Below are 24,407 nucleotides of genomic sequence, written 5' to 3' on the forward strand. Positions count from 1 at the left end.
GACAGTCTTATCACGGTTTGGTATCATTGGCAACTAGTCTACCCATGAACCAGCAACGCCCAAATGGGGCACAAACTGGGAGGCTTACGTTGCATCTCTCGCGTAAAAGGCCGGTGAAGGTATCTGTCTGCATGCTGCATGATTCTCAGATCCTCAAAGGGGATGTTCCTCCTCTCGTTGACGCCTCTGCATAAAGTAGTGCTGCACAAATAACGGGCTTCGCGACTTTTTGTGTGAATGTTATCCGATGGATTTTTCTCAGCGGCTCCAGGTCAAGAAAAGGTCCGTCCCCATTCCGGGTTCTGCCCGTTGCGCGACCAGCCATCCGACCATTCCTTTCGTCGTCCCTTCAGATTGCATTGGAAGAAGGAAAAGAAGAAAAGAAAAATCCTGATCGGCAAAAATGTTGTGTTTTTCATCTCTACTCAAGTGCGATCTGAAAAGCAAGGTTACGGGGACTACTGTACGCCAAAACGGGCACGAGCATTTTTATTTTTACTTGGGCATTTTAGCTCCCGGCCGTCTCATAACGGTCAAGCTAATTAAGACGACGGAAGCAATACTTATTTATGCATATCACGAACCGTGGCCTGGGCGCGCCGTCTGCAGACAGACAAGCAGAAAAAAGAAGGGGGAGGGAGGAAGAAGATGAAGCAACAAGCAAAATAGGAAAGAGACCTCCTCGGCCCCTCAGCGAGGTTGGTCTTGCTCTCTTGATCCATTACATACGACGCGTTCGCAATACATCGTTCAGACCCCTCCTTTTCCAGCTCAAGCCCGCCCTGTAGTACCCTGAGGTAGAAAACGGCAAGGCTATAAAAATGGAATGTTTCCGCCCAGGTCATTATGACACGTCAAGGTTACCCAACACACTTTGCTAGAAAAATCAAACATGCCGTCGTTGAGCAAAGACACACAAAACGCCGATTCTTCGGCGCGGGAGAGAAAAAATCACAATCATCCCGCCACAACTCTTCCCTCCGTTCTTTTCCCCTCTTTCGTTACGAATAATCCACCACCACTACAACTTACTCCCCTCCCACGATCTCGGCCGTCCAGTCCTTGCGGATGTTCAGCTCAGTGAGCTCGGGTGTCTTCTCGATGACGAGGCCCTTCTCGTTGGCGAGATGCAGCAGACTGATGAAGCAGAAACTGGTCGAGATGTCCTCCATCATGGCCTTGGGGTACACCGAACCTAGGCTGTTCATGACCTCGGTGAACTTGAGTTCGGTATCCTTGGTGGGTGGCGCGGGCGGTGCAGCTGCGTCATCAGCAGGCGGTGCCGCTGAGAGATGTGTGGAATCCTAGTGAGAGGTTAGCAACAATTCGTTCCTTGAAGTGAAGGGCGACTGGGGGGGGGGGGTCGACTTACGCTGTCCAGGCCCTCGAGGCCCATGCCCTTCCAAATCTCCTCCTTTAGGCGCCTCACATCCACCTTCTTGGCAACACGCGCGAACTGCACGTAGTCTGGCCGCATGCGACGGGTTTGCGTGACAAGAGTCGTGCCAAAAGCGCCGGTCAGAGCATTAGTAGTAGCGTCGCCGCCGAGCAAAGCCGTCATGCCGAGGGCTTCCGTCGCGCCCACGTCCCCTTCGGCCCCGGGCGACAAGTGCTCACGGGCATCCGCAAACTCATCGTCGTCATCGTCCAAGCCTCCGGCAAACGGAAGAGCGTCGTCCTGGAAGAAGTTTGCATCGTAGTCTCCCTCCGGCAGCGGCTCGTCTTCGCTCTTCACCGGGGCCTTCTGCTGTGCCCAGAACGCCTCGTCCATCTCCCCTTCTGGGACGTCTCTGTCTTGTCCAGCATTGCCAAACATGCCGCCTCTGTTTCCGAGAATTCGCCTCCTGCCGAGACGTGCCTTGGGCTTGAGGAAGAGGTTGAGAAGTGATTTTGAGTTGAAATGTTTGTCATCAGGCAGCAGGTTGCGAGACTTTGACTTCCAGTCCTTCTTGGGCATGGAAACGGCGGAGTTGCTTGAAGCCTGAGTGTACAAGATGTCGGCCAAGGCTTGATCGAGGGGTGCTGAGAAGTCGATCTCAAAAGGCTCCTTCTCCTTGCGCACCCTGGCAGGACCGGCTGGCTTGTTGACGTCCTTGATCTTTCTGATTCGCCAGTGCTCGGCACTGGACCAGTTCTTCTGCAATGCTTGGTCGAAATACCCGAGAATGTCCTCATGCATCTTGTCGGCACTCTTAGCGTGAGACATGGATACGACGAAGTCTCCATTGTCTTGGTCGAGCATCTCGACTCCGTCACCGTCGGCAGCATCTTCTCCGAGGCCAGCATCGTAGACCCGCATTTGAGGCTCAAGAGCGGCTTCCCTGGCCCAAGCCTCACCGCCCTCACCAAAGGCCACGTCGGCGCCGAGCTCGAAGCCGCCTAGACCAAGATCGTCGTCATCAAAGCCGGCAGCATTGTCACCGTCAATAAACATGCCAGAATTGTCGCCCAACAAGTCGGGGTTCTTGTCCTTGTCTTGGTCACCTCTCCAATCGTCCGGTGCTCTGAGGAAGGGAATGTCCATGGAACCAGAGGGGTCGCCAAGGTCGAAGTTCTTCAATGATGGACAGACGTCAAGCTCATCGAGACGACCAAGGTCGGAGAAGAATTTGGCGCCGAGAGCTCCGAGGTCGATCTCAACATCTTCAGTGTTTTCCTCCTGCTCGGGCTCGTCTTGTATTGCCGAAACATCCTGCATTTCTGTGTTCTCGTCATCCTCATCCTCGGCGTCGTCGTTCTTCTTTCGGGTCTTTGAGGTATGTGCGTCACCAACTTCGTCACTGCTATCGAAGACGATGCGTCCTTGGGCATCAATCATGAGGTGGTTCAACAGTAAGCCCTTGGCGCCGCCTTCGTCGAAATCTGCGGAGGTTTTCTTGAAGAGAGGGTCCACGGCGAACTCCAGTTCAAACTTCTTGAGTTGAAGCGAGGAGAAGTTGGGCGCGAGGGTCGCCTCGGAGGATCGTTGTGTCTGTCCACAAGTCAGCTAATCATCACAGCCAATATGCCTTTCCGCACATACCTTTCGCTTCGGCTTCTTCCTGACGTTGCCATCTTCGTCGACTTCCTCCTCGCTCTCTTCTCCCTCGACTTCGTCGCCCTCCTTGCCCTTCTTCTTGTTGTTGCTGTCTGCGAGACCACTCAATAGCTTGCCGGTTTCAGTTGCGACACTGTCAACTCTGCTCGTGTAAATCTTGACACAACCATCCAACGTGCAACTAGCTTTCTGAAAGTTTACTCCATCGCCCTCCTTGAGAAGTGACATATCGTGAAAGTAGTCGATCAGGGCGAAGTTCCAGGAGTTATTTGCATTGATCTTGTTGTCTGTGGCCATCTTCATCCACTCCTCGAAATTGGCAAGAATCGGTACTCGTTTCATAGGCGTGACCGCGCTTCCGCTAACCACGAAGCCTTCATCGTCGTCGTCATCAACAATGACTTGTCTGCCTCGACTGCCGCGAGCGTGGGGTGTCTTGGGATTTGAGCCCGGTGTGTCATTTTCGATATCTTCTAAGCTGCCATTGTTTCTGCGCAGAGGAGTCGCGGCAGCGGCCTTTAATTCGTTGCGCTGGCGCTCGTGAAAAGCGTGGCGAGAGTGCGCTCGTCGCGCCTTTTCTTCCGCATCGTCGTTGAGGGGGATTCTGTGCATTGTTTAGTTTCGTTGCTATGCAAAATCGGAAAGCGGGCTGTTGTCGCAAACGTACTTGACGGGTGAGTTCTTGAAGGGCGACGTATTCATTGACCCGGAGGTCGCTCTGACGCTGCCTGCGCGCGGAACCTGAGCCACTCGAGGCATCTTCTGTGTGTTATTGGCGCTGAGGTTGTCGTCGAAATTGTTGACTGCTACTGCGAATGTGTTGCGCTGTGCTGTGCTGTGCTCAATGGGCGAGCCTTGTGTTTACTTTCCCCACCAAAACCACGTCCCGAGCGACGCGAAACAACAATACAGAGGTTTCGGCCTGGAATATTAGGTGTCTATTTTATCCTTCCGGGCCGTATGGGGCGGGGAAGCTGAAAAGCCGCTTCGTCCAAACATCACATTGGATCGGCCTCGTTATCTGCACGTGATGCAACGCCGCTACCTATCTGCCGAGGGCTATCTAAGGTATGGAATTCTTCTCTTGCAGTTGCCGTTGCAAGCAGCCCCACCACTCTTGGAGTTGCCGCTCCTTTGAAGCACAGCCACGTCGGAGGGGGATTTCCCACGCAAATACTTGGCGCAATCAGGGTATTGCCTGCCTGTGGTGGCCAAGAAGCTTGCGTCGCTCATAGTTCCTGAAGGAGGCTGGGCAGGTTTTCCCGGGCTGCCTCCCTCAGACCCCATGAGTCGTACATGAAGGTGAGAAGCGCTTGCATTTGCATTTCAGCTCAAACCCGCTACAGCCCTCTTTTTGCTGTATAGCAACTCCATTGAAAGACACCTGTTCCTCCTTATCCGGCGGAACGAGCGGCTTCACGGCCACGCCAACGCGACAGCGCGGTCTGCCATGGCTTCGGATGAGCCAATTACAATCAGCATTTGACGTCAGCATGCCAACGACCTCCAAGATCCGAGGGGGCGCCCTTCGCTTGCGGCCTTTCTACGCGACCGTCTTTTTAATATGCCTTTTGGCATCCTGGTCTCTCTTGACCAGGGCCACACAACGACAGCTCCAGCTGCAAGACGTCTCACAGTCACCCCTCGCCAAACGATCCGAGTTCACTGAGTGCCGAGATGTCCACAGCGCTGATGACCAGTGTGCCTTTGTCAAGGCTAACTGCGCCGACGACGAGGTTGGCCTCCTCTCTTACTTGACGCTGTATTACTGCGACCTGGGCAAGGCTCAGTGGCTGGCTTTTATCATCTTGGTCTGCTGGCTCGGCTTGCTCTTCACAACCATTGGCATCGCCGCAAGCGATTTCTTCAGCGTTAACCTAAGCACCATCTCTGCAATCCTGGGTCTCAGCGAGAGTTTGGCTGGCGTCACCTTCCTAGCCTTTGGCAATGGCTCGCCCGACGTCTTCAGTACTTTTGCAGCCATGGGCTCAAACAGCGCCAGCATGGCTGTTGGCGAATTGATCGGCGCAGCAAGCTTCATCACCGCGGTGGTGGCCGGCTCCATGGCTTTGGTTCGCGAATTTAAGGTGGGCAGAAAGACCTACGTCCGGGATCTTTCCTTCTTCATCGTGGCTGTCTGCTTCACCATGGTATTCCTAGCAGATGGCCATCTGCATTTGTGGGAGTGCATAACAATGGTCTGCTACTACATCTTCTACGTGGTTACCGTTGTCACCTGGCATTGGTACTCGACAAGGCGGAGCCAGCAGCGGGTCCGGGAAGCAGCCGCGCGAGGTTTTGTCTACGGGACTGTGGGGCATCTCAGCGACGACCTGGCCCCGGAACCATACCGCGATGATCCCGATGACGAAGACCGGCAAGTCACCTCTGCAGCCGCCTCCAGTGCAGGAGATATCAGTGCACTTGAAGCCGGACCTAGGATCGAGTTTGACGGTCAAGGAGGGAGTGATGATGAGGCTGAAGACAGTGATCATGGGCGACACGTCGTGGCGGAGATGGCCAGTAGTATGCGAGTGTTACGTTCTAGAGGCAGACGGCGCAACACACTCACGCCCATCCGTCCCAGTCTCGTCGGCGCTCTAGAGTTCCGGTCTGCTCTGGCTCAACTGCAAAAGGAAAGCAACCACAGGATGAGACCGATGCATGGACGAGCCTACTCGGTCAACCACCTTGGAGGACAGAGTGAAACGAATACAGTGAGAGGGCCGCCGTCCGACTCGGGGCGACACACGATAGGTGCCGTTGAAGAATTTGGCCAGAACAGGAATCGGGCCTTGTCATCCGGCGATATCCCCGGCTCCGTTAACGGTCGTGAACAATCGCCGTGGCGGTTCCCAGCGCCAGCGGACCCCATCCAACAGATAAAGGCTCAAGAGGGCAGAAACCGGAGTTTGTCGCCAGCTTACAAAATCGGTGGTAACTTGGCACCTCCTCCTGTCGACACAATACCTCAAAGACAGGATACCGGCGGGAGCGAACCTTTAGAGACCAGGCCCTTACCTGGTCAACTTTCCCTGCAAATACCCAGTCGGCGTGGCAGTTTCAGTGTCGGATCTTCGCCCGCATCGCCCTTCCCCGGATACACAGAGTCGCCCCTTGTTTTGACGCCAGCTGCTCAAAGCGAGCCGACCGAATTCTTTGCGCCGCCTGGTCCGGCTCGCCTGGAAGTGCCATTTGCGCCTTATGGGATGGCCAACCCCAAGCCCATTAGGTGGTGGCCATACGCCATCCTACCCCCTCCGCACATCTTCTGGGCAACCTTGTTCCCAACCTTGCTAGGTTGGAAGCAGAAAAGCCATTGGGACAGATTTGTCAGTGCGATATCAGTGCCAAGTATCCTGCTTCTGGTGTTGACACTCCCGGTGGTCGAAAACGAGAGCGCGGACGATTCATTCGACGAGACTGCCCTGGATCCCATGATGCGGGATCATGCTCACTGCGATGCTCCTGTTCCCGCCAATGCCTACGACGACAACGAGGGAGAGTCAGAATGGCAGCGCTTTAGACGGTCTACTTTGTCACACTCTCGCGGGCAGTCAATCGATCACTCACCGAAGGGCTCTCCAGCACTCATCGCAATCGACTCCCCGAGTGGTGCGCGGTTGGCAACCGAGATACCTACAAGTCACCCACAAGCTGTGAAACCTGCAGCGCCGTTGCCTTCGGAGAGCAGTCTTGCTCCCGTCGATGAGTCAGGTCAGTGGAACAGATGGCTCGTCGCGATCCAGCTCTTCACTGGGCCTTTGTTCGCCGTCATCATTGTCTGGGCAAACATGAAGGAAGACTTTCATCAGCCGTACAAGGTCCTCGCCAGACTCGTCCTGTACACACTCTTGGGATCTACGATTCTCCTCGGTTTCCTTCTCCTGGCAACTAGCCCCGACAAGAAGCCAAAGTACCACTTTCTGCTTTGCTTCATGGGTTTCATCATTGCAATCGCCTGGATTTCTACCATTGCCGGGGAAGTTGTTGGCGTCTTGAAGGCAGTGGGGGTCATTTTCGGCATCTCCGAGGCCCTCCTCGGACTGACCATCTTCGCAGCGGGCAATAGTGTGGGCGATCTGATTGCCGATATCACTGTTGCCCGGCTTGGATTCCCCGTTATGGCATTGTGAGTCTTTCTTCATACCTTCTTTTTCCCAATATCGGTGACAACCATGCTAATTTTCCGCTAGGTCTGCCTGCTTCGGTGGTCCCATGCTCAACATCCTTCTCGGTATCGGCATCGGCGGCGTCTACATGATGTACCAGGCTGCCAACCACCGACAGAAGAAGCATCCCGATAAGCCGTTCAAGTATCATTCGTACAAGATCCAGATCGGAGGTACCTTATTGATCTCGGCCATAACGCTTCTCATCACACTGCTAGGCCTCCTGATCATCGTTCCGATGAACAAGTGGGTAATGTCACGGAAGATAGGGTATGGTCTCATCGTGTTGTGGATGATCAGCACGGTCGTCAACGTCATTGTCGAGTTGACTGGAGTGTGGACTGACGTGTCATATTCCTTTACTTTCTAACGGTACATTTTTTCCTTTGCTGCTGGCACAGGTACCAGCTGCATCAATGTTGCGGTAGTGTATTACGCGTATGAGTATACCCAAGCATAGCGTGCGACGAGAAGCTGAAAGAAATCTGTGTCTTTTCACTTATAGACAGTCATTACCTCATACGTACAAAGAAGGGGAAACGAAGAATCTATATATACATCAGTTTATAAACATATATTACACATTACAAAACCCTTGTCTTTGAGAAGCACCTCGGCTGATTTGATCATTCGTTGGCCTTCAAACAACCACAAAAATGCTGTGTGTGTTGGTGACGGAGACCGTTTCATCTAGCGAACGCATTTTGTTGCTGAGAGTCGCAGGCACTCAGAAGTCCAGGCACGGTCCTACGTTGCAAGCGTCGATCACCATCTGATGTGTTTTTGTTCGTGCACCAACGAGGACCCTCTGCGATCAACAAGGCATCAGTAACCGAACCGACTTGTGACGTGCCCAATTGAGACGAACATTATGGAATGCCAAGTGCGCCATGTGCACCATTGTGATGCCAAGACAAAGCAAGGCTTCATTCATCTGGTGTTGATCTCTTCTAGATCTCAGCTTGGTACATATGTGTGTGTGGGTGTGCCAAGCCATGTCATTGTGTAAATGTCTGTGTTTTGGCCAGCTAATGCCCTTCCAGAGGGACCTTCGTGGGAGTTGTGGTAGCTACGATAACTACCAAAATTGATTCATTGGCATGATGTGTGAAGCTATAAAGAGTCGTGACTGGTGCAAATAGCATGAGCATTTTGAATTGGGTAGCTCATGGCATCAACGGGTATCAGACCAAAAGCGCTCAAGATCACATTACACGCACAGCAGATTTACCCGCTCAACAATTTGTAATTTCACTGAGAAAAACAAGAGGACTCAGCAATCAACATGGGAGGCTTCAGCAAATTCACAGACTTGGCTCAACAAGTCGCAGGCAAGGACCAAGCCAAGACAGATCAGCAGCAGCCGCAGCAGGGCTCATCCTCCCAGACGACCGCAACTAATGACCAAAAGTGGGTCGAGGTCGGCTCAGCGGCTAAGAAGGCCTTTGCTGGCTTCCAGACGGACCAGGCCGGTGGCAAGGGGCCTGATTACACAGAGATTGGAGTTGTTGCGCAGAGAGCGTTTACGGCTTACAACGATGGCAGCGGCGGTGAGGAGGGTGGGAAGAGAGATCTGACTGAGATTGGGAAGGGGATCGCTGCTGGGTTTGGTGGTGATGGTGCAAAGGATGGGAGTATGAAGGGAATTGGTGGAGGTGGGGAAATGGAGGAGGGGAAGGTTGAAGGGACTGACAATTTGATGGCTGCTAAGGGGATCGGCGAAGCTGAAGATGACGCCTTTGGTGGAGGGCAACGTACCAAGATCCAGGATGGTGATGATGGTGATCTGGCCGTCTCGGTTTCGAAAGCGGAAGATACCACCACCGGCCTGGCGAGTAAGAAGCTCTCAGGAGGGGAACTGGACTCCTCTAATGAGAAGCCGGGGTTGGATCCGCACACCGGGCAAGACGTACGCGGGGACGGCTCTGGTTGTGAGAAGGGCGGTTTGGGTGAAGATGAGGGCGTCTTTGCTGGCGAGGAGGGGAAGAGCAGTAATGACAACAGGAGTGGCGAGACGACAACTGGGCAAGGTAAACTTTTCTTTTAAAAGATTTCTTCTTCTGATGTTTGGACTGACGTCGGCCTCGAACAGGACTCGGTGGCTCGGGACAGCAGTCTGTGGGCATTGCCGGCGACGAAGAAGAGACTGTTGGGTATCAGTCGGTGAAGAGACGGAGCGAGTGAGCTCTCACGGCACTGTAAGATGATCTGTACTTTCTCCCAATGGGGATGGTGGTTGATTGAGAGGATGTTCGCGGGCTCTTTGTCTCGAATGCGTGACTCATCCGTCGGCCGCACGTTTCGAAACAGAGGCGCAGCATGATCGTCACCAGGAAGGTGGTGGATTATTTCGCGTAGTAATTGGATTGCGTTGCTAGAAGATTGAAAAGAGATATCTGTCCTTTGGCGCCCTGTTACCCGTTGGCAGTGTAAGGTTGGTCGTGTAAGTGGTGGTTACGAGAGATTGAGACTTTGCGCAGTCACCGGATCGGAGCCGCGCTTGACCTACCATGTACCGCCGGCCCCCGACTCCACCGTCGAGCCCCGGAGCACGCATCCCTGCCAGAGCGCCGCAAGGGGCACCTTTTCCAGGCCGTCCCCATCACAAGCCCGCGATCCTCTGTGGTCTAGCGTGGTATTAGCGCCCTCCTAGTCCACTGTAAATTGTAATCTATCGTTCCTTGCGCCTCTTGGTGATCTCCTCAGGGATTTTCACAGAGGCCACGATGTCTACATTGTACATGTCCCCAGTATTGACCACGTTCCCGGGACAAGCAAAACAACTCGTCATTTCAGCACTGCCTCAGACATGGCGTGGACGATCCAGCCGGCAAGTTTCAAAAGTGATCACTTGGGGATGGCGTAGCTATCTCATTTCGTTTCAATGCCAATGCCTCCTATCGATGCCAGTTCCTACATGGGGGAAGAGCAAGCTGTCCATAACTCTCTGTGATGTCGACATTTGTAGACAAGGACAGATCATAGGCACATGGACAATCGAGAGATCTGTCAAGTTGAGAGCTACTATGGCTCGTTCAGTAGATGGATGGTTGAGCATCCATTGTCGAATCACATCTGGCAATGCTCGTGGTAAACATTGAACATGGCTATAATGCTCAAAATTTATAAAGGAAGTACGGTATCACGCTGGCTCAACATCCGGGTTCTTCGTTCTCTGCACCACCACCAGCTCCAAATCCACTCTAGGCCTAGACCCAGCCCAGCCAAATTCAGACCCAGTTGGGGGACCCTTGAACAGCAGCACACCTGCCCCGCCATCCAAAAAGCAACCCCGCGCCGCGCCTACCACATCCCGAAAAGGAGAGCTTCCTTTCCTGAAAGATTGGCCGCCCTCCCTTTGCTCGGCTTTTCCCAACAACCCTTTCTTTAGCTTCTTCCCCCCCTTGCCAAGTGCGCAATTCTCACGACAAGAGCTTTCATAAGCTTCATCAAACTCAATACCGGAATCGCATCCATTGTGCGCGCAACCGCAAGAACAACACCATCACGATGGCTACCTCTCTCCCCAGCTACCCTCCCCTTACGGAGCGCCCTCTGAAGAACACCATCTGCCTCTTCGACGTTGACGGCACCCTCACTCCTGCGCGTCTCGTAAGCTCTCTTACAAATTCAAAATTCTTTCCGATACTTTCCAGCTTTACCCGTTCCAAAGCAATTCCCTGTCGCAAACATCAGGAACAGACCCAGCTAACACAAACACCTCTCCTCCTTCCAGGCCGCCTCCCCCGAGATCCTCGACCTCCTCGCCCGCCTCCGCCAAAAGTGCGCCATCGGCTTCGTCGGCGGCTCCGACTACTCCAAGCAGCAAGAGCAGCTCGGAAACGCCACCACCCCGGTCACCACCCTCTTCGACTTCTGCTTCTCCGAGAACGGCCTGACGGCCTACAAGCTCGGCCAACCCCTCGCCTCCAACAGCTTCATCAAGTTCATTGGTGAGGACCAGTACAAGGAGCTCGTCCGCTTCGCCCTCCACCACATTGCCGACCTCGACATCCCCGTCAAGCGCGGCACCTTTATCGAGTTCCGCAACGGCATGGTCAACATCTCCCCCATTGGCCGCAACGCCTCCAACGAGGAGCGTATCGCGTTCGAGGCCTATGACAAGGTTCACAACGTTCGTCGCGACTTTGTCGCGAAGCTGCGCGAGAAGTTTGGGCACTTGGGTTTGACGTTCAGCATTGGTGGTCAGATCTCGTTTGACGTCTTTCCTACCGGCTGGGACAAGACGTACTGCCTCCAGCACCTCGAGAACGAGGCGAAGAAGGAGGGCGGCGTCAAGTACGACCAGATTCACTTCTTTGGCGACAAGACGTTCGAGGGCGGCAACGATTACGAAATCTTTGTCGACGAGCGTACCATTGGTCACTCCGTCACCGGTCCCGAGGATACCATTCGCATCCTCAAGGAGACTTTTGACTTGTGAACCGCGGCGGAGAGCAGTAGGCTCTGAGAGATGGATCTGGACAAAGGATTGGAGGCACTAAAGATGATTTGGTCGAGAGAGAGAGAGAAAGGCTGGAAGACTAGGCCAACAAAATTGGGGTTGGAGAGGTTTATGGGGCTCTCTAGACTTTGTGGTATGTGGCCTTGGGGAACAACAGACCTGTGCATGTCGAGGGCGGCAAAGTTCCCTCTCTAGACTTGAATTTCGGTAGAGCAGCAAATGGAATGAATTACAATGATCACTCATCCAGCGTACCATCAATGATGAGAAGTCACATGTCAGAAAACTACAAACGATTTCAAATTGTGAAGTAAATTTGAAGTGTATCATCAGGTCGTCAAGCTATCGCTGTATACCTTGTCCATCATCCTCCAAGTGTGCCTAGAATGGTGGTGAGGGAGGATAGAGAGAGAGATATTAAGATAAATGCATGAAAAAAAGATAGACCGCGAAACAGCCCGCCCGCCCACCCACTTCTTGAAAATCACACACCCAACAGCCCCTTTCTTACCTCCCAAACTCCAAATGGGGCACAATCACCGGGCCATACTTGGTCGGCGCCGTAAACGCCCCGTCGCCCTGCACAACAAAGTCGACTGCCAAGCTCAACTTCTGCAGTCCCTGCTGCTGCTGCTGCTGCCCACCTCCGTTGGCAATACTGCCCGCGTACTGCGAGCCGCCGGCGCCGGGCCCGGCAACGGCCTCTGGGTCGTACGCGACCACGGCAACATAGTTCCTGCGCCCCATGAGCTTCTTGAGCTCACGCGCGGAGCCGCTGGCGTCGGTGTGGAAAATCTCCATCATGTCCTCCTTGGAGTCCGAGACCTCGTGGTTCGACTTGTGCCCGTTCTGCGGCACGTAGAGGCTTTTGTTGTTGTGGAGGAGCTTGAGGATGTAGTTGCTGGCGGGCTGGGCTACAATGGGGGAGGTGATGACCTGGTACATTGTCTTGTGGTCGCTCGGGTGCGTCGGGTCGTGGACCAGGCCTGCTCCGGCGCAGTTGACGTCTGTACGCGAGACATGTTAGAGGTTGGGGGGGGAAGGCAGAGACGGCGCGTGGAGCGGCGGGTTCAAAACTTACCTCCTGACAAGAACGTCATGCGAATACCCTTCTGCTGGGAGATGCCCTGGAGGGTCCGGATGAAGTACGTCCTCTCCAGGTCCTTGGAGTCGTGGGTCCACATGTCCTTGAGGATCTCGGCAATGTCAATCTCGCCAAACTGGTTCAGGACATTGCCCATGAGACCGGATTTTCCGACCGCCTTCTTCACTTGCGTGAAGCCCTGCGCCACGACATCCTTGCCGCCGACAACGCCGGCCACCGAGCTCGTGACCTTGCCGAGCAGGTTGTACGACGTGTTGACAACCTTCTTGCCGGTCGCGACGGCGCCGGCCAAGCTCTCGACCGCCTCCAGGCGGGGGTACAGCAGCGGCACGGATACCATCCAGATGCAGTGCTGCACGCTGGGGGGGAGCGTCGCGACCTTGGGGAATATCCCTTGATAGGTCGGGCCGGCCATGACGCGGGCCTGGTTTCTCTCGGATCTGCAGTCGGGTCCGACGACGACGACGGCGGGGCCGAGGTATTTGACATAATGCCAGCCCTGGCTGGTGACTGTGAAGAGGTCCATGTCGTTGCTCACGTTGCGGAGAATCTCTACGGTGGTGTGGTGCTGGAAGAGCAGGTACATTTCGACGGCGATCCGACCGACGTTCTTGAACATCTGGGACCCTTGCATGTACTCGGGATACGAGCCGTAGCCATCGAAACTGGCCGAGGTCAGTACAATATGTAGGAAAATGGAGGATTTAAGAAAAAAACACTTACATGTCGTGGTCGTCGATTTGCAAAATATGCGGGATCTGAGCAAAAGCCTCTCTGAGGTAAGGTTGGTCAAAATGGCTGGTATAATAATGGAAGTAGGCGTGCGAGACGTCTTCCTCGTGGCGCGCGGTCCACTGTGCGTTCTTCCTGTTGTCTCTGCCGCTCATCGCCAACCACTGCTTCAGCAGGGGGACTTCCTTCCACAGCCTGTCACCGTAGATCTGGTTACCCAAACCAAGCTGAACGTGGAAGCCGCCACAGTCGACGTTCTTTTGAAGCACATCCTTCCACATGAAGCCCACGCCGCCAAGCTTGGAGCGCTCGGCTTGAGAGGTGGATGCGGCGAAATCGTTGTTCGAGTGAGCGAGGAATCTCCAACCGACTTCATGTCGACCGGCAATGACAAACTCGTATCTCGTGCATCCCAGGTGAGAAGTCACGGCATACGTCCATCGCTCAGTTCCGCTCTCACTCATAGGCAGCTCGATATCGTACTTGTAAAACGTCCAGCGCTGATGGGTGAAGATATTGTGCGGCACCAACTGTCGTGGATTAGGCGAAAGGTCGTTACTCGGGTGGATGTGAATCGTCGGGGGCTGCGGCGCGTCTGTCACAATCATGATACTACCCAACCATGTCCCCTTTTCAAAGTCCATGTTGCAGTAACGGAGGTACGGCCCAAAATACACGCCGTTTGTAGGCTGAATTCTGTACATGTCAACACCAGCACTTGGAGGCGGCCCAGAGAACCCAGCTGTCGTGGGCGTCTGCGACGCCGCGACGCTCATGATGCTCTCAGCGTAGCCCGGCGTCTGAGGCGGAAACATTGGAGAGCCCATAGCTTGTTTGCCAAACATGGGCGATGCGAGAGGATTACCGTACGTCGACGCAGTGGGCGACAAAGGCGCTGTCTCGTGTGTCATGGGATTAGGGCCCTTGGGAAACTCCCATTGCGTGGCCTGAGATGCCAGATGAATGTAATAGTACTGTCCCGAGTTCTGGTCGAGGTGGGCGATCCAGCCCTCGGGTAGCGGTGGCGGTGAAGAAGGGCCAGCGCCTTGGAAGGAAGGAGGTGCCTGTACTGTCTGTGTGACAGGGGGATTCTGTGCTTGAGATGACGAGGGCTGTCCGTTCTGTTCTGGTCTCGGGTCGTTGGCGAAGGCCGGATGGCCTTGTAACGAAGGTGATGCCAGCCCTGCCGCTGCAAGACCGACAGTTGCGGGCTTCTTCGGGGGCAACTGAGCAGCAGAGGTCGTGCACACGGACGGCGTTGAGTCTGCCCTCTGCTGAGCGGGCCGTTGCTTTTCGGCTGGATAAGACGGGTTGCCCGAGGGTGTGACACTAGAGTAAGCCGGTGGAGGGTCGTTCAGGCCCAGTCGCTGATAATCCTGCTCCAGAACGCTGACTTGAAGGTTCGGCTGGTCGCCTTGGTTCTCCGCCTGCTGAGGAGGAGGACTGAATGTAGGTTGCGTAGGACTCGTAACCGGGTTCATACCCTGGTATACTGTAGGCGGCCCATGAGGTTGGTTCTCTGGGTTCTCTGTGGGAGTCCACGGTCGCGCGGGCGGCGGTGCCCCGCCATACTGGGCCAGTCTCTGCGAGGCCGCGGCGCTCTGAGCCTGTTGCGCCTGGAGGCTGGTCAGGGTCGCCGTGCCTGAGATGCCAGAGGCCGCATATCGCGCCTCAATACCACCGCCGGGGATGACCCCTGGTTCCACAATCGGGGTCTCTGGCGGGGGCGGAGATCCTCGGCTGGCGCGGGTCGTGGAGGTCGAAGCTGTCGAGGCGAACCTGTTCACGCTGTTCTGGCCGGGCATCTCGAGATGATCAGCACTCTGGAGTGGTCGGGACTGGTGCTGGCTCTGGCTTTGGGCGGGGGGCATAGAACTGGATGCGCCGCCCGGTGGGGGGTAGTAGGGCTTCTTGGTGTAAGACGGGTAGTTTGTGGTCGAAGCAGCCGGACGCTGAGGCTGTGGCGCCGTCAACGGCTTCGCGAAGAGGCCCCCGTCGTCACCAGCCGGGCTCTGCGGAGACGTAGCGCCCAAGGGCCTCGGACCGGTGCCGCGTCGCTCGGCGAGGGTAGGACTCTTCGTCTCTACGGGACTGGTGGCGTTGAAGCGCGGGGTAGTATCATTGTAGTCAGAGCCAAATCGCTTCGGGGCGGTGATGGTAGGTTTAGTTGGTCTGCCGGGCCGAAGATCCTCCTCGTCGGGATACGGTAGAGGAGCAGCTGAGCTCGAGGCGCCTGGTGGTAGAGGGAAGGTCGGCTTCGATATGAAGGAGGACGAGCCCGACGCGGACGAAGCCGCGGGGTACTTGAAGCGGTCGTTGGCGGGATTAGGACTCTGCGGTTTGAATATCCTCAGGGGCTCAACCGTCGGGCTATCGCAGTCTTCCTCGGCGGGTTTGTGAAGGAACAGCTCGGCGTCGGGAACGCCGCGACTGCGCTCCATGATGGGTGGTTTCGTCGAATCTAGATGGATATGTATCTGGGGCCGACTTGCGCAGGTACGCGCAGGCTTGATGCGGGATGCGAATGACGCACTGCGAAAGCTCAAGTCTGCAGGCCAGGGGGAAAAAAAAGTTATTTATAGGAGCTGTCGAAGGTCGCCGTTTCGTGCCTATCGTTGGATGCTTGGGAGGATCGCAGCTGCTGAGGAGGGGTGGGTGGTGGGGTTCGAGTCTCACGGGAGAGGTCGCAGATATGGCCGGCCGCTTGTTAGGCCTGTTAGATGGATGAAACGGTCGCGGCACAGAAACAAAACCAGTGTATTTCAAAAACTTGTGTGTATATCAAGAAAGAAGTCAGAAGTCGAGGACTGTCAACCAGAGGGGAGCGCGTCCAGGACACAGAATAAGAACGTGCCAGACAGGACAAGGGAAGCAAGCAAGCAAGCGCCAGGTAGGGTTTGGGTCTGGCAGCGGGAAGCATTGGGCAAAGTGCAAGGCGGCATGGAGACATGGGGACATGGGGACAGGATAAGATGGGACTGAGAACCGGGGGGGAGGGCTCGTCAGCGGCAGAGAAGAGAGGGGGAAACTTGAATGTTCCTCATGGCACAGGTACAGACGCCACCACCTCACACGGGAGGGCGTGGCCGGGCTGGCATGGCATTGCAGGGGATGGGCGAGATGGGCCTCCTCAGTCCTGGATGATGAGAGCCAGCTGCCCAGGACCGTCGAAGAGGAAAGCACAAGTGGTTGAGTGTGCACTCATCAGTGACCAGTGACCGGGGCGGGAGGCATCAGGAACCAAAGAGCCTGAACAACGACGAGCTATGGAGCCCTGCATGGTGGCATCTTGCCTAGCGAAGCTCCATGATTGGCTGCATATCGTGGGCGCTTAGAGAATGTGCAGCAGCAAATGGGCATCTTCACTTTGAAGTTGCAAGCGCCTGCCCTTGAATGCGAACTGCTTGGCTCGAAAAGTTCCAGTCTTCCAGAGAGCCTAGGGCATAGTAGCGGGGCCACTCAAGCTTGTAATGCGCATAGAATGAGATGAGAGTGATTTGTCGAGGTGGAAAACGTGCGGCATCTGGTATCCGGTGAATCGAAATGCGCCGAGACAAGCAGTGGCAAGATAGGGGGAAGTGCCCGCTCATCTGCAGCTCTCGTGAGCCATCACTTGATGGAAGCGCCAACGAGATGCCTGGTCGGCTTCTCTAAGTGGGAGGATGTAGGTAAAAGGAAGGAAACAGAAAGAAGGTTGAGCAAGCAAACAACCGGAGCAACGAAGTGACAGACAGACGGGACTCGGATCGACGCGGAGGGAACCGAAGCAGACCACCTCGAGAACATGACCGGATGCACGGGCCATTTTAGAGGTAGTAGCTGGCTCGAGCTTCGACGGCTAATTACATAAGCCCGGGTTTCCACTTTTCAGGCACAAACTGCACCGCGGCGTCGTTCGTTTGCCTCCGAACACGTCCCCGGGGTTGTCGTCGTCTCCCTCTTGTATCCGCACTCATATGATTTTCATTATCGAAACTCCTGGCTTCAATGGGGGACTCGGACATAGTCAACTTGTCAACGATATCCCGGCAAATTATCCCGAATGCGAGTCACATTCAGGGGAATGTTGACTCACACGAACCAGCCTTACGACAACTACACGCATCGCCAAGACCAGCCGCAGGTTGAGGCCTCGGTTTGGCGTGCGCGTCCTCCTCGCTGTCAGTGGCGAGAGGCACCACCACGGTCACCACTAACCATCGCACTAATTTCCATGTGCCAAAGTGTGGCACATTCACGCAACTTCCAACTCCCGAGCCCATCGCACAGCGGGACCGAGTTGCGCCACACTTTTTCCCACCATACCCTTTCCCCCCGCCAGCGTCGGGCCCGAGCTCTAGCTGCCCGCTCAACGCTACCGCACTTCAGTCTTCAGCTGAAGCTTTGCTCGGCCCCGCGCAGGCTGCGTAACACAACTGACATGGGACATCAAAGAAATGCGCTCCTCAAGGCAATCAACAGTACGTGGCTCAAGACGTTTTGCATGACTCTAGAGCCATGAAGGCGTACTGCTGGATCCTCGGTCTCCGATACCTCTGTGCCTGCTGCGAACATTTGCCCTAAGGTACGCCATCAACTGTCGGAGCTCGGTGTACAAGTCTACCGCCCACCGACTTCATCCAATGAGCTGTTGGCCGATCCCCTAACTAAGGGGACGCGTGGCGATGTTGTACCTCCCATGTCCCTTCATTCGAAACCATTCTGGCCTGTTCGACGTGGGAAACTAGAGGTGTATTGTGTGCGGCTCTGACTGGTTCCCCCTGGCTTCGCAAGTGCTTTTGCCTTCCATATTGCTACTATCAGACGGAGGCGTACGCATGCTCCTGCCTTGCAATGATATGACCATTGTCGTCGTCTCATGATGTATAAATGAAGTCTCTCATCAACATCGAGTTACTTCTTGTCTTCCCCTCCTCAGCTTCATTGCTTTCCGACAATCACTACAATTCTATCACACATTCTCTCTAACTCATATCTCATCAACTCATCCCACCAACAATACCACACAAAACAAGCAATTATGTCTTGGGCAGGTCCAAACGGTAATAACAATCCTTGGGGTCGCCCAGGTGGTCCTCAAGGCTTCTGGAACTTCATCCACTCTCTCGATCCCAACATGCGCGCCGGGGTTGGCGTCGACCACTCCGCCGGCCCCTGGGCCAACTTGCCTCCGGGCTTCGCCTTCCACGGCGCCGAACACGGCTTCGGCGGCGGCGGTGGCGGATGGGGTCCCTACGGCGGCTGGGGCGAATTCCGCGGAGGATTTGGTGGCCGCCGCCGCGGCGGTGGTCGATTCGGTAGCCGAGGTCATCACGGACGACGCGGCGACATGAATGAGCGCGAGGGCGAAGACGAGACCACGCGCAATGCCGACGAGACCGCCGAAGAGGCCGAGTTCTCCGACAAAGAAAAGGACGACTCTCCCGACACCATGCGCGACGTCGGCCCCAACGAAGACGGCCCCGATGAGCAGGCAGGACACACGCACCATCACGGCCCTGGCCGCCGTGGTGGTCGCGGGGGTCGCGCCGCTCGCTTCGGCGGTGGATCTCCCGGCGATGACCCCTGGCGCCACAGCAGACACGGCCACCGGGGTCATCGGGGCCCACCGCCTCCCCCACCATTCGGCGGCCCTCACCCCCCTCCACCCCCGCCCCCGCCCTACCACAACCAGCCCGGCAACTTTGACATTGCAAATTGGCAAGAGTGGCTGAACCAGTTCGCCGACCACCCCTTTGCCCAACAAGTCCGCGACTGGGCCACTCGCTTCGGCGGTCTCAACACCGGTGCCACAGCCGGCACCCGCGACGGAGTCGACCTCAACAACAATGACAACAACGATGTCGACTCGGCATTCACACCTCCCGTAGACATCTTTTCCACGGAAAGGTCCTACGTCCTGCACTTCGCCCTCCCCGGCGCCAAGAAGGAGGACATCGGCGTCAACTGGGACGCCGACAAGGGCGAGCTCCGCGTCGCGGGCGTCGTCTACCGCCCCGGCGACGAGGAGTTTCTGGCCACCATGGCGTCGGGCGAGCGCCGGATCGGCATGTTTAGTCGCTCTGTTCCCCTGCCGCCTCGCACTCGCTCCTCGGAAAGGGAGAGGGAGAGGGAGGAGATTGACGCGCTCGCCATCACGGCCAAGATGGAGGATGGTATTCTCGTCGTCACTGTGCCCAAGGTGGAGAAGGAGTGGACTGAGATCCACAAGGTCGATATTGAGTAAATGAGCTAAATGTCAGCTGTTTTTGCTTGGGAAATAATTATTTTGGTGGAAATTGGTTTGGTTTTAATGGAAGCTGGAAGCTTGGATTTGTTTCGCTAGGATAGTATGGATTCTCGGGTTTTGCTTGTATAAGTAGCTTTGTATTAGGTAGCTTCAAGAACCGTTTACACCACTGTTTCTATTAGTGCCTTTTTGCAAGTGAATATTTGCGGTTGACATGTTCTCGACGTGAGCCACGACCAGAGTGAAATAACCATGAATTTTGTCTCTATGGGCAACTAGTCCAGAGCTTCATGACTCAAAATCCTTCTCGGGTGAGTGTTCAGAAACGCGGCGTCCTTTTGCTCACTGGTATCAACTGAACGTATAACAGATGCCGCTACTACTCACCAGTTCTCGGACCATACCTTGTGTGATACGTAAAAAGGGAAAAAGAAAAAGCCCTCGTCAAAAAATAAGAAATTGCAATTTCATTGTAAATTTGAATTTGATCAATATATGACTTAACACCCCAAAAGAAAGGCATAGCTGTAAAATCTTGATCTTCTCTTTCTCTTCTTTAAAGTCCAAAGACGTGCTGACCATGACCTCCTCTGAGTGCACCAAAATTGCAGTGAAGAAGATGTCGGAGGCCATTGAACACTAGGCAAGGTACCTAAATGGAACAGTTGGGACAAGGCCACTGATTTCCAGACTCGGTGCGGATTCGAGGTACGACATGTTGCCGTGGCATCAGAGCGCCAACTTGATGATTCGTCAAAGTCGACAACCCCGGGTTTCCGCAGAATGACCCTCTCGATGGCCTACTATTGATTTTTAAAGCTAAGCATGTGAATGCCAGAATTTCCTCACAGCATCAGTGTCTACTGGATCCACTTAGCCTCCAGGAAATACCAAGAAAACACGAATATCAAATGGCAAAACGATGTCTCTCGCCATTATATCAGCTAAAAAGTTGACCAAACCCTCGTCGAGTTTAAACAGTACCTTTGGATATCATAAAAATGTGTCTGATTGTTCCAAAAAGCCGTTGTGGAAAGAAGGCATCGTGTTACTGAGCGGAAACGAAAGTTCCTCGTTACTTCAAAGGACGGAGAGTGACACCATCGCCAACACCAAAAAAGAGAAGAGTTCCAACTGGTGCTGGTGCGTATGCTCTAAACTTTTGAAACCCGCTCCGGTGCTACAGGAGACTGCAGAAATGGTACCTCTTCAGCATTGCTCGACAATGGTTGACGGTTGGTTGCGGCACCGCCTGGCTTGGCACATGAAGTCGTCTTCTTCAGCATGCCGTCGAGACATAACAGTGGATTTACATCGGCAAGAATAGAACAGTCCCGCCAGCGAAGTCTACCAAATCATGTGCAAAGAGGTAACCGTGTTCGCCATATCGTCACCCCCAAGTCTTCAACTGCCCATCTTACGACTAATTATCAGATCGTTTGCCCTAGAAGACCGCCGCCTCTCCCAGGCTCTGACTCTGAGCCCCCAACGAGGCTAGAAGCCTCTCCATAGCCTCCATATTATCTTCTTCCTCCTCATAATATTCCACTTCCTCTTCCTCTTCCTCCTCCTCGTCGTATTCCTCCTCCTCTTCCTCTGCCTCCTCCTGCTCCTCTTCATCCTCCTCTTCGTCCTCTTCCTCTTCATCATCCTCCTCCTCCTCTTCAAACTCCTCTTCCGAATCGAATTCAGGCCACTCACCCGCCTCCGAATCAAACACCTCGTCGTCATCACCAGGCCCTCCCAAATGTCCGTCACCGCCATCAGCCCGTCGCATCCTATCCTCCTCACTCATAGGCCCCTCGACAAACCTCCACGTATCCATCACGACAACATACTCAACCGTTTCCCCCTCCCCATGATGAGCCCACGCCTTCCCACCAAGCTTACTCGGCCCCTTCCACCGCCACTCCACCAACGCCGTCCCCTCGGCACTCAAATACCCCTCCTCCTCCTCTCCCTCTTCCCCTTGTCCCACCCCATCCTCCCCTACCACCCTCTCAACCCTCCGACCAGACGTCAACAACCCCCCCACAGCCAACTTCCACCCCTTATTCCTCTCCACAATCCGCATCATCTCCCCCCTCTTCCCAACAAGCGTCTCATACTCGACCCGCAACTCCCTCAGACCCCTCGGCCCCTGGAACACCCTCAACCAATTCTCCGACATGCGAAGCGGCTCGTCCGTCTCCCAGTACCACCAATCCGAGTACCGCACCGTAATCGTCAGCACCTCGGGCCGGAACCGCGGCTGCCGGAACAGCGTCCCCAGGTTCCACCCGCCCTCGAGCCAGTACATTTGCGTAAAGAAGCGGACGCGTGTCAAGTCGCGTGACTGCTGTTCCGTCAGGGCCCCAAAGAAGCGCTTGCAAGCGGCGTTTTTCGTTCGGCCTTTTGGTCCGCGGTCTATTTTGGTTGATTGGAATCACTCCAAGTCAGCCTTGGATCCACGCACAAGGTAAACCCCCCCCACCCTCCTTCTTCCTCATCTCGCTCCGTTTCTTCAACGAGGTTCCGCAGTTATGTCGATGTCGAGACGGGCAAAACTCACCAAACCAAAATGCCCATTCAAGCTCCCTCAAAAACACCTGTTGCCCCTCCGCATACGCCAACTTACACGCCCGCAAAAGTGAACAACTACTCCTCCTCGGCCCCGTAAACCCGGGCCGGTACCAGTACGAATCAACAGGGTATGCAGACGGCCCCTCTTCCTCGTACTGCACCAGCGCGAGTGCAAAGATCTCGTTGCGTATCTCGCCGGGCAAGGTACCAAAGAGCGGACATTGAAGCTGGTGGTCATATGTCGACACGTCGATGCTTGTGGAAGTAGCAGTGGTATCCATGATTTGGCAAGAGCAAGAGTTCGTTTTTTCGTGGATGAGAATGGCGAAATAGGCGACTTCGGGGGGGTGAAGTGGTATGTCAGAGGCATCGTCCAAGTGGTGGCGTACAGACCGCATGCCACTTATACCTGCGACGACTGTGTTGGGCGTCGCACAGAGCGGGGTCGGCTGCCTGTTCTTGCCTGCCTACTCCCCCAGTTGCCTACCTCAGGTACACGCCGGTGGCATCCAACGGTATTGAAGCTCTCAGCGCCCAACGAAATCGGTAGGGCTATGGCCTTGGGATTTTCCCATATACTGGGGCCTTGAGAAGAATTTTCTTGGCACAACCTCTTCCGAGGTTGCGGTGGCAGGACATAATTGGAATGAGGTGGGATATCAAGGAAACAACAAGAGTAGAGCATAAGCATTTTGAATAAAATCAGGCACAAGTCAGATCCAAATCGAAAAAAGATTCGCGGAATTATCATGTATTTCATCAAAGCGCGGCCGTAAGAATGGTATTACATACAAGCATTAACATCTCCAACCCCAGCCTGTCGGTCCTGATGTCCTTCGTTCAAACTGGAAAGCATTGCAAGCCGCATCCCCGTACTGCTCTAGTGAGCAGCAACAGTCTCGGTCTGTCTGGTTCCATTGCTCACAATACTATCATTGTCTTTCTCAGAAACCGCCTGGTGCCCAGGAACCGAGCTAGCCACAATGTTGGCGTCTTCGTCGTGGACCGCGTCCTGGGTGCCCCTAGCGTTGGACACAGAGTCGGACGGTGCGACATTAAAGTCATCCTGCTCTGGGCGCCAGTCACGCAGGTCGTCCTCGGCGTCATTGAGAATTTGCCGCGCCTGTTGAGCGTGGTGATACGTGGGACGCACGTCGCCAGGGACGACAGGGGTATCGTCAAGGAGGTGCAGAAGTCTACGGCCATGTTTGGCAAGAATAATTTGCTTCTCGGCTCGCTCAATGGTGGCAGCGAACTCGGCTTCGTAAGCTTCCTTGAGCTTCTGGCGAGTCTAAGTTTCCTATTGTCAGCGCATCAGTTGTAGATTGTTTCGAAAAGGTGTTTGCGTACGATGTTTGTCAGTTGAGCCTCGGCAACCAAGTTCTCTGCCTCAGCGCGGACAAGCTCCTGCTCGAGGACCACGAGCCTTGCGCTCTGGGGCTCCTTCATTTTCAACTTGGCAATCTCGTCGGCAATCTTGTCCTTGCCATCCCGACTCGGCTGGACACTCTTCTCAGTGTTGCGGATGTGCTTCAGAACACCCCGAGCATCGTCCAGAGAGTGGGCGTACTGCTCCTCCTGCTCGCCGAGCTCGCTGAGGATGACGCCAACCTTGTCAGAGACGTCTGAGACGGCCGCGTCGTTGGTCTGCTCGCCCCACTCGGACAGCTGGGTGGCGATAGAAGTGCGCTCGCGGCCGGCGGTCTCGTGGGCGTTGATCAGGTTGTTCTCGCTCTTGATGATCTTGTAGAGCTTGCGCGAAAGCTCGGGTTGCACGTTGCCGCGAAGAGAGTTGAAGGAGAAACCAGCGCGCTTGGAGGCACCGTTCTGGGAGCCATTACGGCGGTGGTTGGACCTGATGGAGAGTGATCGATTCCTGTGAGTCTGTTAGTCAACGGTTCGGGTGGGTATGGGTGTGTGTTCTGCCAGACGTCGGAGGAGGTGTGATGGCGACCACAGAAGGGGGGACACTTATGAGCTTCGTGCTGATGGTGAGGCCATCGCACTCCTCGCTATTACGGGGGGAGAACCAACGTCGCATCTTGACCGATCTGGTGCTGGATGGTGTGGTGTTTGAAGCGGATCTCACTTACATCCTGGCGATT

General features: G+C 55.0%; 8 protein-coding genes across 8 annotated transcripts; 4 read left to right on the forward strand and 4 right to left on the reverse strand.

Annotated features, from left to right (window-relative positions):
* Nucleotides 1–1,028: 1,028 nt before the first annotated feature.
* Nucleotides 1,029–3,796, reverse strand: CORC01_08909 (barren protein; the record flags this gene model as incomplete). The annotated part of the gene is made up of 4 exons (XM_022620539.1): nt 1,029–1,304; nt 1,373–2,971; nt 3,023–3,641; nt 3,705–3,796. The coding sequence occupies 4 exons, from the start codon at nt 3,794–3,796 to the stop codon at nt 1,029–1,031; spliced, it is 2,586 nt and encodes an 861-aa protein (XP_022472929.1).
* Nucleotides 3,797–4,341: 545 nt separating this feature from the next.
* Nucleotides 4,342–7,579, forward strand: CORC01_08910 (sodium/calcium exchanger protein; the record flags this gene model as incomplete). The annotated part of the gene is made up of 2 exons (XM_022620540.1): nt 4,342–7,169; nt 7,234–7,579. Coding segments are annotated over 2 exons (3,174 nt in total), but the record flags the coding sequence as incomplete, so codon positions are not given.
* A 915-nt stretch (nt 7,580–8,494) lies between these two features.
* Nucleotides 8,495–9,393, forward strand: CORC01_08911 (uncharacterized protein; the record flags this gene model as incomplete). Its single annotated transcript, XM_022620541.1, has 2 exons — nt 8,495–9,239; nt 9,302–9,393. 2 exons carry the CDS (start codon nt 8,495–8,497, stop codon nt 9,391–9,393), a joined length of 837 nt encoding a protein of 278 aa, XP_022472931.1.
* Nucleotides 9,394–10,719: 1,326 nt separating this feature from the next.
* CORC01_08912 (phosphomannomutase) lies at nt 10,720–11,653 on the forward strand (the record flags this gene model as incomplete). The annotated part of the gene is made up of 2 exons (XM_022620542.1): nt 10,720–10,821; nt 10,946–11,653. The coding sequence occupies 2 exons, from the start codon at nt 10,720–10,722 to the stop codon at nt 11,651–11,653; spliced, it is 810 nt and encodes a 269-aa protein (XP_022472932.1).
* A 528-nt stretch (nt 11,654–12,181) lies between these two features.
* Nucleotides 12,182–15,952, reverse strand: CORC01_08913 (WW domain-containing protein; the record flags this gene model as incomplete). Its single annotated transcript, XM_022620543.1, has 3 exons — nt 12,182–12,681; nt 12,756–13,444; nt 13,503–15,952. 3 exons carry the CDS (start codon nt 15,950–15,952, stop codon nt 12,182–12,184), a joined length of 3,639 nt encoding a protein of 1,212 aa, XP_022472933.1.
* A 2,579-nt stretch (nt 15,953–18,531) lies between these two features.
* On the forward strand, nt 18,532–19,737 carry CORC01_08914 (uncharacterized protein; the record flags this gene model as incomplete). The annotated part of the gene is made up of 1 exon (XM_022620544.1): nt 18,532–19,737. One exon carries the CDS (start codon nt 18,532–18,534, stop codon nt 19,735–19,737), a length of 1,206 nt encoding a protein of 401 aa, XP_022472934.1.
* Nucleotides 19,738–21,184: 1,447 nt separating this feature from the next.
* Nucleotides 21,185–22,583, reverse strand: CORC01_08915 (uncharacterized protein; the record flags this gene model as incomplete). Its single annotated transcript, XM_022620545.1, has 2 exons — nt 21,185–22,146; nt 22,292–22,583. The coding sequence occupies 2 exons, from the start codon at nt 22,581–22,583 to the stop codon at nt 21,185–21,187; spliced, it is 1,254 nt and encodes a 417-aa protein (XP_022472935.1).
* A 599-nt stretch (nt 22,584–23,182) lies between these two features.
* Nucleotides 23,183–24,343, reverse strand: CORC01_08916 (sphingolipid long chain base-responsive protein LSP1; the record flags this gene model as incomplete). Its single annotated transcript, XM_022620546.1, has 3 exons — nt 23,183–23,593; nt 23,653–24,178; nt 24,234–24,343. The coding sequence occupies 3 exons, from the start codon at nt 24,341–24,343 to the stop codon at nt 23,183–23,185; spliced, it is 1,047 nt and encodes a 348-aa protein (XP_022472936.1).
* Between the last annotated feature and the right edge of the window lie 64 nt (nt 24,344–24,407).

Source organism: Colletotrichum orchidophilum, assembly GCF_001831195.1.
Source record: "Colletotrichum orchidophilum strain IMI 309357 chromosome Unknown Scaffold_78.1, whole genome shotgun sequence".
NCBI lineage: Eukaryota > Fungi > Ascomycota > Sordariomycetes > Glomerellales > Glomerellaceae > Colletotrichum > Colletotrichum orchidophilum.